The sequence below is a fragment of the Pseudopodoces humilis genome, chromosome 3 (assembly GCF_049639895.1).
Source record: "Pseudopodoces humilis isolate 2021_Gansu_Grassland_sample_001 chromosome 3, ASM4963989v1, whole genome shotgun sequence".
NCBI classification, from domain to species: domain Eukaryota; kingdom Metazoa; phylum Chordata; class Aves; order Passeriformes; family Paridae; genus Pseudopodoces; species Pseudopodoces humilis.
In genome coordinates this window covers 31,494,525-31,508,717 of record NC_142202.1, presented here as the reverse complement: position 1 = coordinate 31,508,717, position 14,193 = coordinate 31,494,525, and the positions used below count along the sequence as shown (strand labels likewise).

At 55.4% G+C, this 14,193-nt stretch overlaps 1 protein-coding gene across 4 annotated transcripts; it reads left to right on the top strand.

Moving 5' to 3' along the window:
* The first annotated feature begins 871 nt into the window (after positions 1-871).
* On the top strand, positions 872-13,855 carry CAPN11 (calpain 11). 4 transcript variants are annotated; one of them, XM_088052508.1, is made up of 22 exons: positions 872-1,014; positions 3,876-4,158; positions 4,738-4,807; positions 6,120-6,238; positions 6,380-6,513; positions 6,685-6,853; positions 7,399-7,482; positions 7,565-7,650; positions 7,850-7,924; positions 8,341-8,501; positions 8,581-8,750; positions 8,958-8,969; positions 9,241-9,452; positions 9,572-9,611; positions 9,871-9,936; positions 10,277-10,334; positions 10,433-10,497; positions 11,350-11,418; positions 11,549-11,627; positions 12,094-12,210; positions 12,284-12,342; positions 12,566-13,855. In XM_088052508.1, exons 2-22 carry the CDS (start codon positions 3,913-3,915, stop codon positions 12,590-12,592), a joined length of 2,118 nt encoding a protein of 705 aa, XP_087908634.1. In that variant the 5' UTR covers positions 872-1,014; positions 3,876-3,912; the 3' UTR covers positions 12,593-13,855. The 4 variants fall into 4 exon arrangements, with proteins under 4 accessions (XP_087908634.1, XP_005530661.1, XP_087908635.1 ...); XM_005530604.3 differs by lacking the exon at positions 872-1,014 and adding an exon at positions 1,943-2,031; XM_088052509.1 differs by lacking the exon at positions 872-1,014 and adding an exon at positions 1,955-2,035 and having other exon boundaries at positions 3,880-4,158.
* Positions 13,856-14,193: the final 338 nt, after the last annotated feature.

Genomic DNA, 14,193 nt, shown 5'->3' with positions numbered 1-14,193 from the left:
CCCGTTAGGATCACCCTGTTTGGCCCTGGCACCAAAAGAATGGCAATACAGGGTTTCTTTCCTGGGGTGGGGCTGGGCTGAGCTGCCCATGCCAGGCCATGTGAGATATACTGAGCTAAACCACACCAGGCCAAGCTGTGCCAATCCATGCTATGCCAGGCAAAGCCATGTTGAGCCACACAGGGCTCCACGGTACAGTGCCAAGCCCTGTGTGGCCATGCCCGCTGGTAACAGCACCACCCAGCATAGCTATGCCGTGAGTCATGGAGGGCACGCAGGGGCAGCCCCGATGTGTCTGCGGAAAACCCCAGGGCAGTGGGACCTGCCCAGAGAGGGCCCTGCTGGCACCCAGCAGCGAGGAGCAGCTGGTGCGGAGGGGTGGTGTTGCCAGCCGGGACACTTAGGGAGGCCGTGGCAGCTGGTGCTGGCGTTGTTGACTGTGACCACCTGGGCTTAGCGATTGAGAAGGTGCGGGCACAGTCCCTGCAGACATGAGGGAAGGAAGAAGGGACACAACAGTCTGCGATATCCAGTGGAACCACCGTACTCAGCCGCGGCACCAGAAGGTCAATAAGTCCTGGGGACAAGGTGCAGTACAGAGTTTCACCCAGCTATGCTGGGGTGCCGACAGTGTGGAGCAGTAACCCACAAATTTATTCCTAGGGCAAAGTTGCTTCCTCTTTTCCTTCCAGGTCCGGTTTCCGTGTGCACCCAACCCTTTCCTCAGAACAATGGTGGAAGGAGCACGCCCATCTCGCTGGTACCCCTCCATCCCTGGGAGCTGGGAGACGGTGATAGCAGACAGAACCTAACCATCAGTCTCGATCCATAATCCCCTCCCAGTGTCTGTAAACTGTCACTGCTCCTTTAATTCCCCCTCCCACTGCCCTCCCGGCTTTGCTCGTACATCCTGCCCGCCGAAACTCCACCTTCTGCGGGGCTGTACGGAGCCGGGCTGGGCTGGCCGAGCCGGGCCGAGCTGAAGCGGGCAGGGCGGTGGCGGCAGCAGCTTCCGTAAGTCCATCTCCCCCATCCTCACCCTTATCCGATCACCAAAATGGGGTTAAGCACCGAGGGCAGCCCGCCGCCGGGCGAGCAAGGCTGCGGGGCCGTCCGTCTCCCCCTCCCCGGCTGCCTCCTCTGTTTTCTAAGCTTATCTAGGTATGCCTACCCCTTCCATCCCCTTTCTGTCTGCGGGGATTTTTGCACTAGGTAACGCATCCGCAGAGACCCAGAGGCTTCCCAGTCGGGGCGGCGACTAAACTGAATACCGGCAGCCTCCTACGATGCGCTGCCGACCCCGAAGCCAAGCCCGCATCCCGTCAAAACGACGCGGTAACATAAAGCGGAGCCTATGGGAAACGAGGATCTTTGTCATCCGGAGGGCTGGAAAGGGCCTGAGAGCTGCTTGAGCACTGTAGGATGCCATGGGCGCCTTGCCCCGAGCTGAGTATGCGGCAGGATACCGTGTTTCAGGGCTGGTTTTGAGGAAGGCAACTCCCCACTTCCGCTGATTTGCAAGAGCAGCTGGCAAACCAGAGATCTGCGAAGATTTTTGGCTGGACTTCAACAATGATGCTGCCCAAGGGTTTTGCAGTATGCGCTAAAGTGCACAAGGTGTCAGGGACCCTGCAGGAACCGGTGTGTCTTTTTGCTCCCACCTGGGACAGATCAGAGGTGCCTTGAGTTCTGGAAAGCATCATATTGTAGTTAGATGTCACCTGTGGTGGAAAACTGCCCTGCGGGCTTGGCTTGTCTCATCACACCCCTTCCTCCTCGTAGAGGACCTGCAGTGTCAGTCAGCATAAGCCTAGAGAGTTGTCAGCAACTGACCCCATTGCTTTCAAGACCCATGTGGTTCCTCTCCCATTCTGGGGTCTGAAATCCTTTTCTTTGCTCTGCGCTTGCGTGACCTCCATCTGCCACTGAGCACAGCCTTCCTGAGTATTTTGAGCCACAGAGCTAAGAATAACTCATACAGTGCCCGTGTCTGCACAGAGCTCCCCATGTCCGCAGCCATGTCCTGTGCTGGTAGGTAGGGTGGGAAAGGGTGTAGGCAACCTGTGTCAGGGGCTGTGGGTAGGGGGAGTTTCCTGGCCAGTGGCAGGTTGTGGTGTGAGTGCTGGGGAGATAGTGAGGTGGGATCTGGAGACAGTGTGGGCAGCTGTACTTGGGATCCCTCCTTCCTCAGGCTCCCTGTGTTCTGGGCAGTGTCTGGGACTGGAGAAACCATCCTGCCAGCTCTGCAGGCACCAAATGCCTTGCCACTGGGAGAGACTGCCAGGGTGCTGGGTGCGAGGCAGGAGTAATAGGAGGAGCTCCATAGATTTGGGACCATCATAGAGGAGAGAAGGGTGTGGGCTGCCCTGGAGAAGGGTAGTGGGTTTAGAGCATCCCAGAGCAGGCAGAGTGATGGGGAAGAGTAGAATTTTTCTTCTGAAGAGCTTCTGGCTTGGACAGCCACATGGGTTAGCAGCCAAGTTTATGCCCTATGCATGTGCCAGGAGCTTGCACCCTATTCGCTGTTGCCTGCCTTCCCTTTAGCTATCACAGCACTTTAGGACAAGGAAAGCTGCCTCTTTGGAGCCAGGCTGCACCCTGCTCCCCTGGGATAGGGTGCTGGGGAAGGAGCGGGCCAGCACTGGCATTCGAGTTTGGTGTTCTGAGTGGGTTGCTGGTTCTTGGCTTATTTACCGAAGGACTACGCCACTTTCTCACATGGAGAAACCTCTGAAGTATTCGGCACCATGCTGCCATGGTGCCTGGAGAGGGCTGAGGGCAGCTGGACGCCGGGAGGGGAGCTGGGACTTGCCCACTGCAGCGGGCGCGGGGGAGCAGGGCTGCGGGGCCAGATATGCCTGGCAGCTGTGTCAAGCTGGTTCGAAGCTCCTGGCCGTGAACAGCTGGTCAAAGCCGCGGGAGGATGTCCAAGGCAGGGATAGGTACGGGGTGGGGGCTCTGCGGTCTGTCCTGACCCGCTCTCCTGGAGCCGGAGTGCCCCGCTGAACTCCGTAATCCCTTCCCGGTATCTCCCAGCAGGCTGTTCCACTGGCGGTCGACGAGCCATGAGTCATCCTCCCTCTGTGTGTGTGTTTGTGTGTGTCTGTATCTCTGTGTGTCTGTGTCTGTATCCGTGTGTGTGTGTATCTGTGTGTTACTGTGTCTGTATCCGTGTGTGTGTTTGTGTGTGTGCGTCTGTGTGTGTGCGTGCCTGTGTGTGTGTGCCGTCCCGCCTCTTCCTTCCCTGTCCTTCTCTGGCCCCGTAGCTAGAGCTATCTGCGCCTCGCTGGGCTCCTCCCTACCCGGCCCTATTGACTCAGTGCTCAGGCAGCCGGGCCGGCTTTCGGAGAAGAGGGAAAAGGAGAGAGAGAGGCCCCTGGGGGTGGGAGAAGCTGCGGGCGACGGCTGACGCCCTCCCGGCCGAGGAGGAGCCGGGACGAAGGAAGAACCCGGAGCGCCGGGAGGAGAGGCTGACGAGGTTGGAAAGCGTTTGAAATTCCTCCGGATTCAGCCTTTTGGTGTAGAAGGGACAGGACTGGACCCATGACGTAGCTGCTGGGGGGCTGCCTCCTCCCAGCCAGTCCTCCATGCTGCTTTGCCCCCCTGGTGTCCCCTAAAGACAGCAGGGCTGCAATGGCCACGTTGGAGGACAGGGATCAGAACGGGGCTGCTGCAGGGGATGGGGTCTGGGAGGTTCTCCTGGTGTGTGTGCCCATCCTGGGGTGCTCTGCGTGTCACTGGGCTCACTGCACCAGGCCAGTGCTGCTGGAGAAGGTCCCTGCTGTGGGAGTAGTGGGGAGTTGGGGATTCAGCCTCCAAGCCTGGCTCTGTGCGGTGGGCCCTGCCTGAGCGTGGCCCTGCCCGTTCTGTTGCAGGCAGTGGAGCGGAAGGTAGCGGTGCTGGTGCCAAGCTATGATGCCCTTCGGCGGGATGGCTGCTCGTGTGCAGAGAGACCGCCTGAGAGCCGAGGGGCTTGGCCAGCACAACAATGCCATCAAGTACCTCAACCAGGATTATGAGACCCTCAAGCAGCAGTGCATTGAGAGTGGCACCCTCTTCAGGGATCCCCAATTCCCAGCTGGCCCATCTGCCCTTGGATTCAAGGAGCTGGGACCACACTCCAGCAAGACACGGGGAGTGGAGTGGAAGCGTCCGTCGGTAAGTGCTGGGCTTGCTTTTTCTCAGGCTGGGCTGGCATCCTTACCCTGCACGTCTGCACTGATGTGGTGTGCTGAGCTGCAGACTGGCCCTTGCTGGCACCTTGCAGTGTTCAAAGTCCCTGGAGTGCTGCAGAGCCACTTTTCCAAGGTCCCAGGGCCTTTCCTCATGAATGTCTGCTCAGAAAAGCATTGTGTCTAGCAAGCACTGCTTCCTCTGGGCAGCAGACTGTGGGCTCCAAAACAGATGGGTTGTATTGTTGTCTCTAGGTGTTATGGCATGGATGTGTTACCCTCAGTAGCTGGGGCTTTTGAGAGTGCATATCCCCTGGAGCCATGAGGGCAAGGGGAATGTCCTCCAGCCTTGTCCTCCTATGGACACAGCAAATCTTGCCTTGCCTTACCATGATGGCCTTGGGGTTGCAGTCAAGCAGCCTTCCCTAGCAGAGGGCAGGTGGGGTACCTCTCACAGGGACCATATACCATTTCTCTCGAGTCAGAGATGCAGTGGGTGCCAGCCCTGCTAAAGCCCAGGCCCTGACAAGTTCCAGCACCAGCATCTGATTCTGTCCTTCTGCAGGAATTAGTGGATGACCCTCAGTTCATCATTGGTGGTGCAACCCGGACGGACATCTGCCAGGGGGCTCTAGGTGAGTGTTAAAGCTTTGTCCCTGGACCTTGGTCCAGACAGTAGTGACTGAGGTGGATTGGGTGCTCCTTTCCATTTGGTGAGGTGGAAACTGCAAGTCGGGGGCATCCTAGCTCTAGGTTAAAGCTCCACAGAAACAAGTTGATGCATGCACAGCTTGACCATGCTGAGATCAGTGGAGATTCTGGGTGCATCCATGCCTGACACATGCTGACAACAATGCCAGGAGCTGCTCCAAAGAGCTCCCTGCTTTGGTAAATGGTGAGGGATGGCAGCTGCATGACAGTAACAAACTGAGGTGGTGGTGGTGACAAAATGCTTGTGAAGCAATGTGGTGAGGCAGAAGGGAATGGAGAGGTGTACAAGTGATGATTTATCTTTTTGCCAGGGGTGTCTCCCAAGGTGAAGGCACTGAGGCAAGGAGAGAAGTGTTAATGGGTAGGCTAGCAGAGTTGAACCACAACTGGGATTTTGTGGTCATCAGAAGCAGATCTTGGTACCACAGACAGTGTTGTCCTGATTGGGAGCAAATAGGGCACTTGGTTGGGAGTACTGTATGCCTTAGCACATTTAGCATGCTGTTTTCAGTGCTAATATGTCCAGTAATTAGGACAAACTTGAGATGGCAACTGGAGTGCATAACAGCCCAAAGCACTGTGGTAGTGTTCACTTGGTCATTAAAAACTCAGAAACGGCATTTTGTCAAGCCACAGCCCAGTTACAGGTTATCCAGGCTCAAGACTAAGGTGTGAAAGGCTTTAAAAGGCAAAAGAGAAAAGACAATCAAGGCAAAGAATTTAAAGCACAGTTCTGGCCTAGGGTAGCATTTGTGGTTAAGATCACTTGGAAGGAAAAGTGTGGTGGCATTGCTTGCAATTTGAGAAGCTGGGACAACAATATGAAACCACTTGCTTGCTAAAATGGCTTTTTACATGCAAAGTGTAATTCTGCTGCAGAACTTGCTGTCTGAAATATGGACAGCAGTCATATGAATGAGTTCCAGGAGGGTCCAGATAAATAGCTGCAGGAGGGGGCTTTTGGTGCTGTGTGTGGTGGTCTGGAAACAGGCTTCAGGTAGGGAGCAACATTCCCTGTTACCTTGAGCTAATACTTCTCTCTGTGGGCAGGCTGATCAGGCCTGAATCCCTGAGTTCTGCTTGCTGGACCTTCTCTGTTTGTCCCATGGACTTTTTGAGCTGAGTAGCCCCAAACATCTGCAAGGAGAGCACACCATGGGCTTCTAAACATTCATCAGGTACCCTCCCAGCTAGGGAGGTTATGGGTACTCATACCAGCTTCCTCTCCTTCCCCAGGCGACTGCTGGCTGCTGGCTGCCATTGGCTCCCTTACTCTCAACGAGGAGCTCCTGCACCGCGTGGTGCCCCATGGACAGAGCTTCCAGGAGGACTATGCTGGCATCTTTCACTTCCAGGTGGGCTGAGAGCTTTTGGCCCTCCACAGCTGGTGGGCTGTGGTGGAAGCGAGGGTGGTGGGTTGAGGCCATCCTTCTAGGGTAGGGATGAGCAAGCCATGTGATGATCTGAGCTCACTCCACTCTCTCCTCACCCCCCAGATCTGGCAGTTCGGTGAGTGGGTGGATGTGGTGGTGGATGACCAGCTGCCCACCAAGGATGGGGAACTTCTGTTTGTCCACTCAGCAGAGTGCACAGAGTTCTGGAGTGCTCTGCTAGAGAAGGCCTATGCCAAGTGGGTATCCCTGTGGTGGGCATGTGGGCAGGCGGGCGGGCATGTATGGGGTAGGGCACCTCACTGTGCGGGTTGGAGGGAAGGGAGTATCTTCTGTTGCTGGCCCTGCTTGTGCTGGGCAGCTGGGCAGTTGCAGCGTGTTACCTCCTTGTCTCCTCACGTGGCCCTCAGGCTGAATGGCTGCTACGAGTCGCTGTCGGGGGGCAGCACCACCGAGGGCTTTGAGGACTTCACGGGTGGCGTGGCAGAGATGTACGACCTGAAGCGGCCACCACGTAACATGGGCCACATCATCCGCAAGGCGCTGGAGAGGGGGTCCCTGCTGGGCTGCTCCATCGATGTAAGTGATGTGCCGGGATGAGCCAGGGCTCTGCCACAGCACTGGCCAAAGTGGGGCCTCACAGACCAAGGCTGTATCAGCAGTCCCCTCACTGGGGCATCAGGTGGGAGGTTACTTCTTCACTCTCATACCACAGCACCCTTTCCAGAGCCAGTGTGGCAGCCCTGTGGCACAACATGTGGTGCTGCAGCCCAGTTGCTGTGAATGGGCTCCTTTGGATGGAGTGGGATTGTTCATCTCAAATGCAGGACAAGGGACTGCCTATAACTCTGGCCATGTTTTGCATCAGGAAATTACCTGGAGCAGGGTTTTTAAATTCTGAAGTGTGAGTGGTTCCTTGATGGATCTTCAAGGTCTTCTGCTAAGGAAACTGTCTTTGAATTGTGCACAACCAGCAGCCTTTGAGCACAGGGAGCTGCCACCTGCTATTTCTCTTGGCTTGGAGCAGTGCAAAGCAAGGAGAATTTTCCACACAGTAGAGGGAGAGGGTAGGGATAAGACTACATGAATTCAGTCCTATTGACTTGACCATTACATGTTCTCAGATCACAAGCGCCTTTGATATGGAAGCAGTGACCTTCAAGAAGCTGGTGAAGGGCCATGCCTATTCTGTCACAGCCTTCAGAGATGTGAGTCACCTAGATTACACTTTAATAGCAATAGCAGCCTGGCCAGTGGCATGGGCTCCATCTCCTGTCTGGTTTCTGGTAGGTGAACTACCGGGGTCAGCAGGAACAACTCATTCGCATCAGGAACCCCTGGGGTCAGGTGGAATGGACTGGAGCCTGGAGTGATGGGTAAGCAGGACAGAAGGGATAGCAGTCTCGCTCTGTCAGGCCAGCAAGTGCTGCACTACACAGCAGTCAAGCATGGGGCAGTGCTGAGGGGAAGCTCACAGTGTGCAGAGCTCTTCGCATCAGAAAGACAGGAGTTGAGAGCCAGCTCTGAATTGCTCTCAAGAGTCCCTATCTAATTGTCTTGCTCCTGCTATTCCAGTTCCTCTGAGTGGAACAACGTTGACCCTGATGAGAGGGAAGAGCTGCAGCTGAAGATGGAGGATGGAGAGTTCTGGTGAGTGCTGGAGCAAAGTGCTGCTCTGTTTCAGCAGCCATTCCAGGAAGGAGCAGAGGAGCTGGGGAGGGATCCTTCAGTCATGGTTCACCTGAAGCAGATGACCTACCTTTATGAGCTGGCTTTCCAGAACTGGAGAGCTTGCCAGCATTTTCTCATCTGATCTAGTTAATAATTTTCCTCCCTTGAAGGAAATTCAGGCCAACTAAATGCAAAATAAACATCTAGGAAGAGTAAACATCCCTTCTTACCCAAACCCAGCACAAGGCTTTAAATAAGCAATAACTCTTTAGGATAAAAGATTTTACTGTCACTTAATTCTCCTAAAATGTTATCTGGGTCCAGAGCTTCTTGCACTCTCCTCCCTCTCCACAACAACCAGTGCCCTGGCTTCAGCCCCTACTTGCCTCTCACAGGATGTCTTTCCGGGACTTCATGAGAGAGTTCTCCAGGCTCGAGATCTGCAACCTGACCCCTGATGCCCTCACCAAGGATGAGCTCAGCAGATGGCACACACAGGTGTTTGAGGGCACGTGGCGCCGGGGGAGCACTGCTGGGGGCTGCAGGAATCACCCAGGTACCTCTGGCCTCCACATCTATGCTCTTGGTAGCTTGATGAAACCAGGTGTCTCATCCACATATCCTCTTCTTCCCAGCCACATTCTGGATCAACCCCCAGTTTAAGATCAAGTTGCTGGAAGAAGATGATGACCCTGGGGATGATGAGGTGGCCTGCAGCTTCCTGGTGGCTCTGATGCAGAAGCACCGGCGGCGGGAGCGGCGGGTGGGAGGTGACATGCACACCATCGGCTTTGCTGTCTATGAGGTAACCCCTGCCCACCCTAAAGCTTCATCCTTGGGACAGGCTCAGCTCTACCAGTCCCACTCCAACCCCAGTCCGCAGGAAAATCTTTTCCACCAGCTTTGGCCAGCTGTGGGCTAATGTCCCCTATCCTGTGCTCCCTGCAACTGTAAGGGATGGGGCAGGTACTGGGATTCTGATTTTTTTCCACCTTTTCCCTCCTATCTGCAGGTTCCTGAGGAGGTACGTCCTGAGCTGTCAGAGCCTACCCTACCTTGGAGGGAAGCACAAGACTGGGCAAAAATGGGTTGATGCATCCAGTGGCATGGGAGCTCCCACAGCCCTGGCCATGGCTAGCGTGCTAGTGGGTGCTGGGCATCTCCATGTGGGAGGGAGGGATGGCTCCTACTGGATGGGCAGTGCAGGGCTGTCCTACCTGATGGGGCTGGTGCTGGTCCCGCCACTCCTTGTGGGTGCTTCCCATTGTGGTCCACATGCACATTCCTTCCCCCAGGCCCAGGGCATGCAGAATGTGCACTTGAAGAAGGACTTCTTCCTGCGAAACCAGTCCCGGGCACGGTCTGAGACCTTCATCAACCTGCGGGAGGTGAGCAACCAGATCCGGCTGCCCCCTGGCGAGTACATCATTGTGCCCTCCACCTTTGAACCACACAAGGAGGCTGACTTCGTCCTGCGGGTCTTCACTGAGAAGCAGTCAGACACAGAGTGAGTCCTGGCCTGGGAGGGACACCCCGTGTCTGTGAGCAATGGAATGTTCTCCACTGCAGGCAGCCTGCTGGCTGGGGACCCTGCTCATCACTTTGTTTTCCCCTTTCTGCCCAAAGGGAGCTGGATGAGGAGATCTCAGCAGATCTGGCAGATGAGGTAGGAGCTGCCACTTCGGATTGGCTGAGGTTCTGACACCTGGGAGGGGGAGCTACAGGCAGAGGGTGGCTCTCTGAGTCTAGGATGTTGCTGTGGCTGGAGAGGGGCTGGCAAGGTTGAGGTGATGGGGATGTGGGCATTAACAAAGATGAGAAGAACAAAGAAGAGCTTCCTTTCCAGTTGGTGTTTACTGAGCCTGGAAGGAAGGACAGAGCCTTGCTTTGTCCTAACCTCTTCTTTCTGGTTTGCATCACCCCAGGAAGAAATAACCGAGGATGACATAGAGGACAGCTTCAAGAGCATGTTCCAGCAGCTGGCAGGGGAGGTGGGTACGGCTGTGCCAAGCTCTGGAAGGCCCTCTGGGGCAGGGAGGGGACAGGACTGAATCCCTGGCTGTGGGAGTTCCATCCCGCCTCATGCTCGCTCAGTTCCATCCTTCAGACAAGTCCATCTTTGCTGTGGCTCAGCTCAGGGCATGGTGTGACATGGGCAGATTTGGGGAAGAGCATCCAGCTGCGACCAGAACTCTTCTGGGTGTATAAGAAATGTAATGGCATCCTCATGTTTTGTGACTAAGGCAGAGATGTTTAGACAGGAGGGGGACAATGGCCACAAGTGGGATGGAGAGGAGGCAAGGGGTGATGCTAACTCTGCTTCTGCTGCAGGACATGGAAATCAGCGTCTTTGAGCTTCGGACTATTCTGAACAGAGTCATCTCTAGACGTAAGCCCTACTCTTCCTACCCCTTGCTCCCTGCAGCCCAGGCTTGCTCAGCAGGTTGGGTTTTGATGCATGTGCTCAACCTCCTTCTTTCTCCTCAGACAAAGATCTGAAAACAGATGGCTTCAGCCTGGACTCCTGCCGCAACATGGTCAACCTGATGGATGTATCCTCTTGGTGCAGTGGGCTGGGGCCAGTTTTCGTAGTGCTCAGCCTTCAAGAAACAAGATTTGTCTCTTGGAGCTGGGGCTTGACTCTCCAGCGGTGCTGAAGCTGTTTAACTGGGGGAAGAAAGGAAGGGGTCCTTATGGCTTCAGGGCCACCTGCCCTACACTCTTTGACTTTAGCAGCAGTTTTTTTGCAAGGGCCATCACTTCCCCTGCTTGCTTGGGCCCTGGCTCTGCCACCAAAAGCCCAGCATGGTCCCACCCCATGCCTTCTACTTTGCACCTCCAGGAGGAAGTTCTTGTGTTTCACTTCCCACAGGCTCCCTAGCCTGATGTGCTGTTGTGCCGCCCAGCCTTCGAGAGTTTATTCAAAGGGAACATGGACTATTGGGCTTCTTTCTTCCAAACGATCCTGTCCAGCTGTTGTGGATGAGTCAAGTAACAGGAGCCATGGCCAGTGTCCTGCTTGTACAATGACAAACAGCTGGGGGGTCATGCAAGGAGCACCTCTGAGCCCTTCTCCAGCCTGGCCCTACAGCATTCTTTTTTGCTGCAGGCCAGCCCAGCTTTGGTCCAAGGACAGCAGAGCAATGTGCTTCCTGCAGCAGCAGCACAGCTGCTCCCAGGGAGCATCATGGCTCTTAGTTCAGGTGTTATCCTTTCCTTGCTGGGTTGCAGGCTCTTACTTTGCTGATGTTGCAGGATAGAGGGGAAGGTTGGGGGAAAAATTGGGCAGGCCAAGTGTATCCAGGCTTTTTTCACCTCCTGTGGCTGGAATCTGGTAGCTTTGCCTTTGTACCCCCACTGCCCTTTCCTCGCTGCTTTGACCTCCTTGACTCTCTGCTCCTCAGAAAGATGGCAGTGCCCGCCTTGGGCTGGTGGAGTTCCAGATCCTGTGGAACAAGATCCGGAGCTGGCTGGTGAGGAGGAGAGGGGGCATGGTGCACTGCACAAGGGTAGCACCCCTCCTGGGGCAGCAAGGAGGGGGAACAGCCAGCCTGGAGGCCACAGGGGAGCCTTCCCTTCATGTCCTTTGTGATGTTTTTGCAGACGATCTTTCGCCAGTATGACTTGGATAAGTCAGGCACCATGAGCTCCTATGAGATGCGCATGGCTTTAGAGTCAGCCGGTAGGTCTGGAGAAGGATGGGACTGGGCTGGAGGCTGGGGAGGGGGCTCCTGCTGTCAGAGTCCTGCCCCAAATAGCAGAAGAGTGGCCTATATTGCATGTTTGAAGTCAACCTGTTGCAGTGAGATGTGGCCCATGTATGCACCAGGCTTTCTCCATCACAGCTGTGCCAAATGTTGGAGCCTCAGAGTTAGAAATGCAAGATGGTCCCAGCCTCTTGTCCTCCTCTGACCTGCAGAATCCCATCCTGGCAAAGCAGAGGCCTGGGCTGGATCAGTGAGCTAACTAGTCATATATGGCTGCAGGGAGAGCATCCCCTCTTCCTGTTGAGGCTGGACACAGTGCCCTTCCTGCCACCAACCTTGCGTGGATTGGTGGACCTTTTGTGTGGGTGCATGGACTTTCACAACTACACCCTGCTCTCCTGCCTCCCTTGGGGGCTGACTGTCTTGACTTCTGCCTTGCAGGTTTCAAGCTGAACAACAAGCTGCATCAGGTGGTGGTGGCCCGCTATGCAGACAATGACATGGGCGTGGACTTTGACAACTTTGTCTGTTGCCTTCTGAAGCTGGAGACCATGTTCAGTGAGTGATGGCCCTGGGGCAGGGAGGGCAGGAACAGAGAGATATGTTGCTCACTTTGCTTGTGTCCCTGCAGGGTTCTTCCGTAGCATGGACCCTGAAGGCACTGGCACTGCTGTCATGAACCTTTCTGAGGTGAGAGTTCAGCCCAGTGAAAGTTGGGGTGGGAAACAAGGGAACACAGCATTAGGGTGAATGGGGCACCTGGGGTGGGTGGTAGAAAGCCCTCCAGCCCCCTGGGTACGAAAAGAACCTATAAAAGATCAAGATGAGTAAACAGGACTGCTGCAGGCTCTATGTTTCTTGGAAGGCATGCCAGAAATGCACCCTGCTCATCCCTTCTCCCTCTCCTTCCCAGTGGCTGCTGCTGACAATGTGTGGCTAGGAGTTGCACCAGATCTGCTGCAGCTGGGACATCCCAATGGGCCAGGCCCACTCCAAGTGCCTCCCCTTGGATCCATGGATACAGGATACTCTTCCCCCCCTTGCTCCATATCACGCTGAGCCACCAGCCCTGCCTCCCAGCAAGCCTCACACCATCTTCTCCAGTGGACCAGGGGTCAAGGCAGGCAGGGGATTCTCTTCTTCTGGGCTGGGCTTCTTTCCACTCCCCCTTGCTCTCTTTCACCCCAGAACCAGAGGAGGGCAAGCAGCATGGGGTACATTTGAATCCCTGCATGGTGGCAGGCTGGGGGACAGCTGCAAAGCAGGGAGGGGCAGCTGCTGGGGCATGAAGGGGAGGACATTCATATCACTCGCTCTAGTGCTGACCTATCCTCTCCAGCACACATTGCCTATCTCTGCACCTGGAAGCATCAGCATGTATTGCCTTGCTCAGGCAACAGGTTCCTGAGGGAGCCAGAGTGGCCTTCTGGGAGGAGGAATGGTCATACTCGATATCATGAAGCCCTTGCACTGTACTTACCACCACTAAGCGCAACCAAAGCATGGAGCCTGCTGGCTCTTTTCTGTGTGGCCTTCAACACATCCCTTCCACCTCCATGCCCCTGCCTTTGCCCACCACTGGGTCAAGCCCTACAACTCAAGCAGTGAATGTTTCAGGGCTCCTCCATTATGTGAACGCATACAACCCTGTAGTGCAGCAGCTAATGCTCCTCTTGTCCACATAGGCACAGCTATGCCATCACTGTCACAGCAGCCTGGCCTCCCATCCCTGGGAGCTTCTGTGACATCTGCTGCCCTTGGCCATGACCCACAGCAGGTCTAGGGGGTACAGTACCCAAGAGGCAGTGCCTTCCTACAGAGAGCAGGGGGTGGTGGTTTAGGGGGGGTCTTTGGCACAAAGTTGGGGTTTTTCTACCAGTCCCTCATCGTCCCATACTGTAACACTGTCCTCTTATCTTGGGCTCCTTTGCCCAGTGCAGATGGACTCCAGTGCCAATATATTTGCACTTCTCTGTGCTACTCCATTCCCCTCACCTTCTTCTGGGGTAACGGGGTGGCTCCAGCCTGGAAGTGGGCAAGGGCCCGTCCCCTGCCCTGCAGAGGCAGGCAGGCAGTTTGCTTCCCCCAGACCCCTGTTGTCACTGGAGGATGCACCTGCAGCAATAACCACTGCTGCCTGCCCCACAGCTCTGCTTCCTTACCCTGCTCACTGTGCTCTCCAGGAATAAACAGATCTGTTAGATGTGTGGTCTGGGAAGTGTTGTGGGGTCTGTGTCTTCCCTCTGCTCACCATGGTCTGGTGCAGAGCCAAGCCCAGGTTATGCTGCTTGCCCAGCCTGGGACACAGGCAGAGCAACACCATCAAGGCAGGTCTTGTTGTGGGGCTGGAGATACCCACATTCCCTCAGACTTGAAAAAACACGCCTCTTCCTTTGCATGGGTGTCTCAATGCTGACACATGGGGCGGCACCATGTAAGAGAGGGAAGGGAGCACTGCTCTTAAAGAAAGGTGTCTTGTGGAGGCTGGGGAGGGGAAAGAGGATAGGATGGAGTTAACTATAGAGCTGGTGGAAGTGGAAA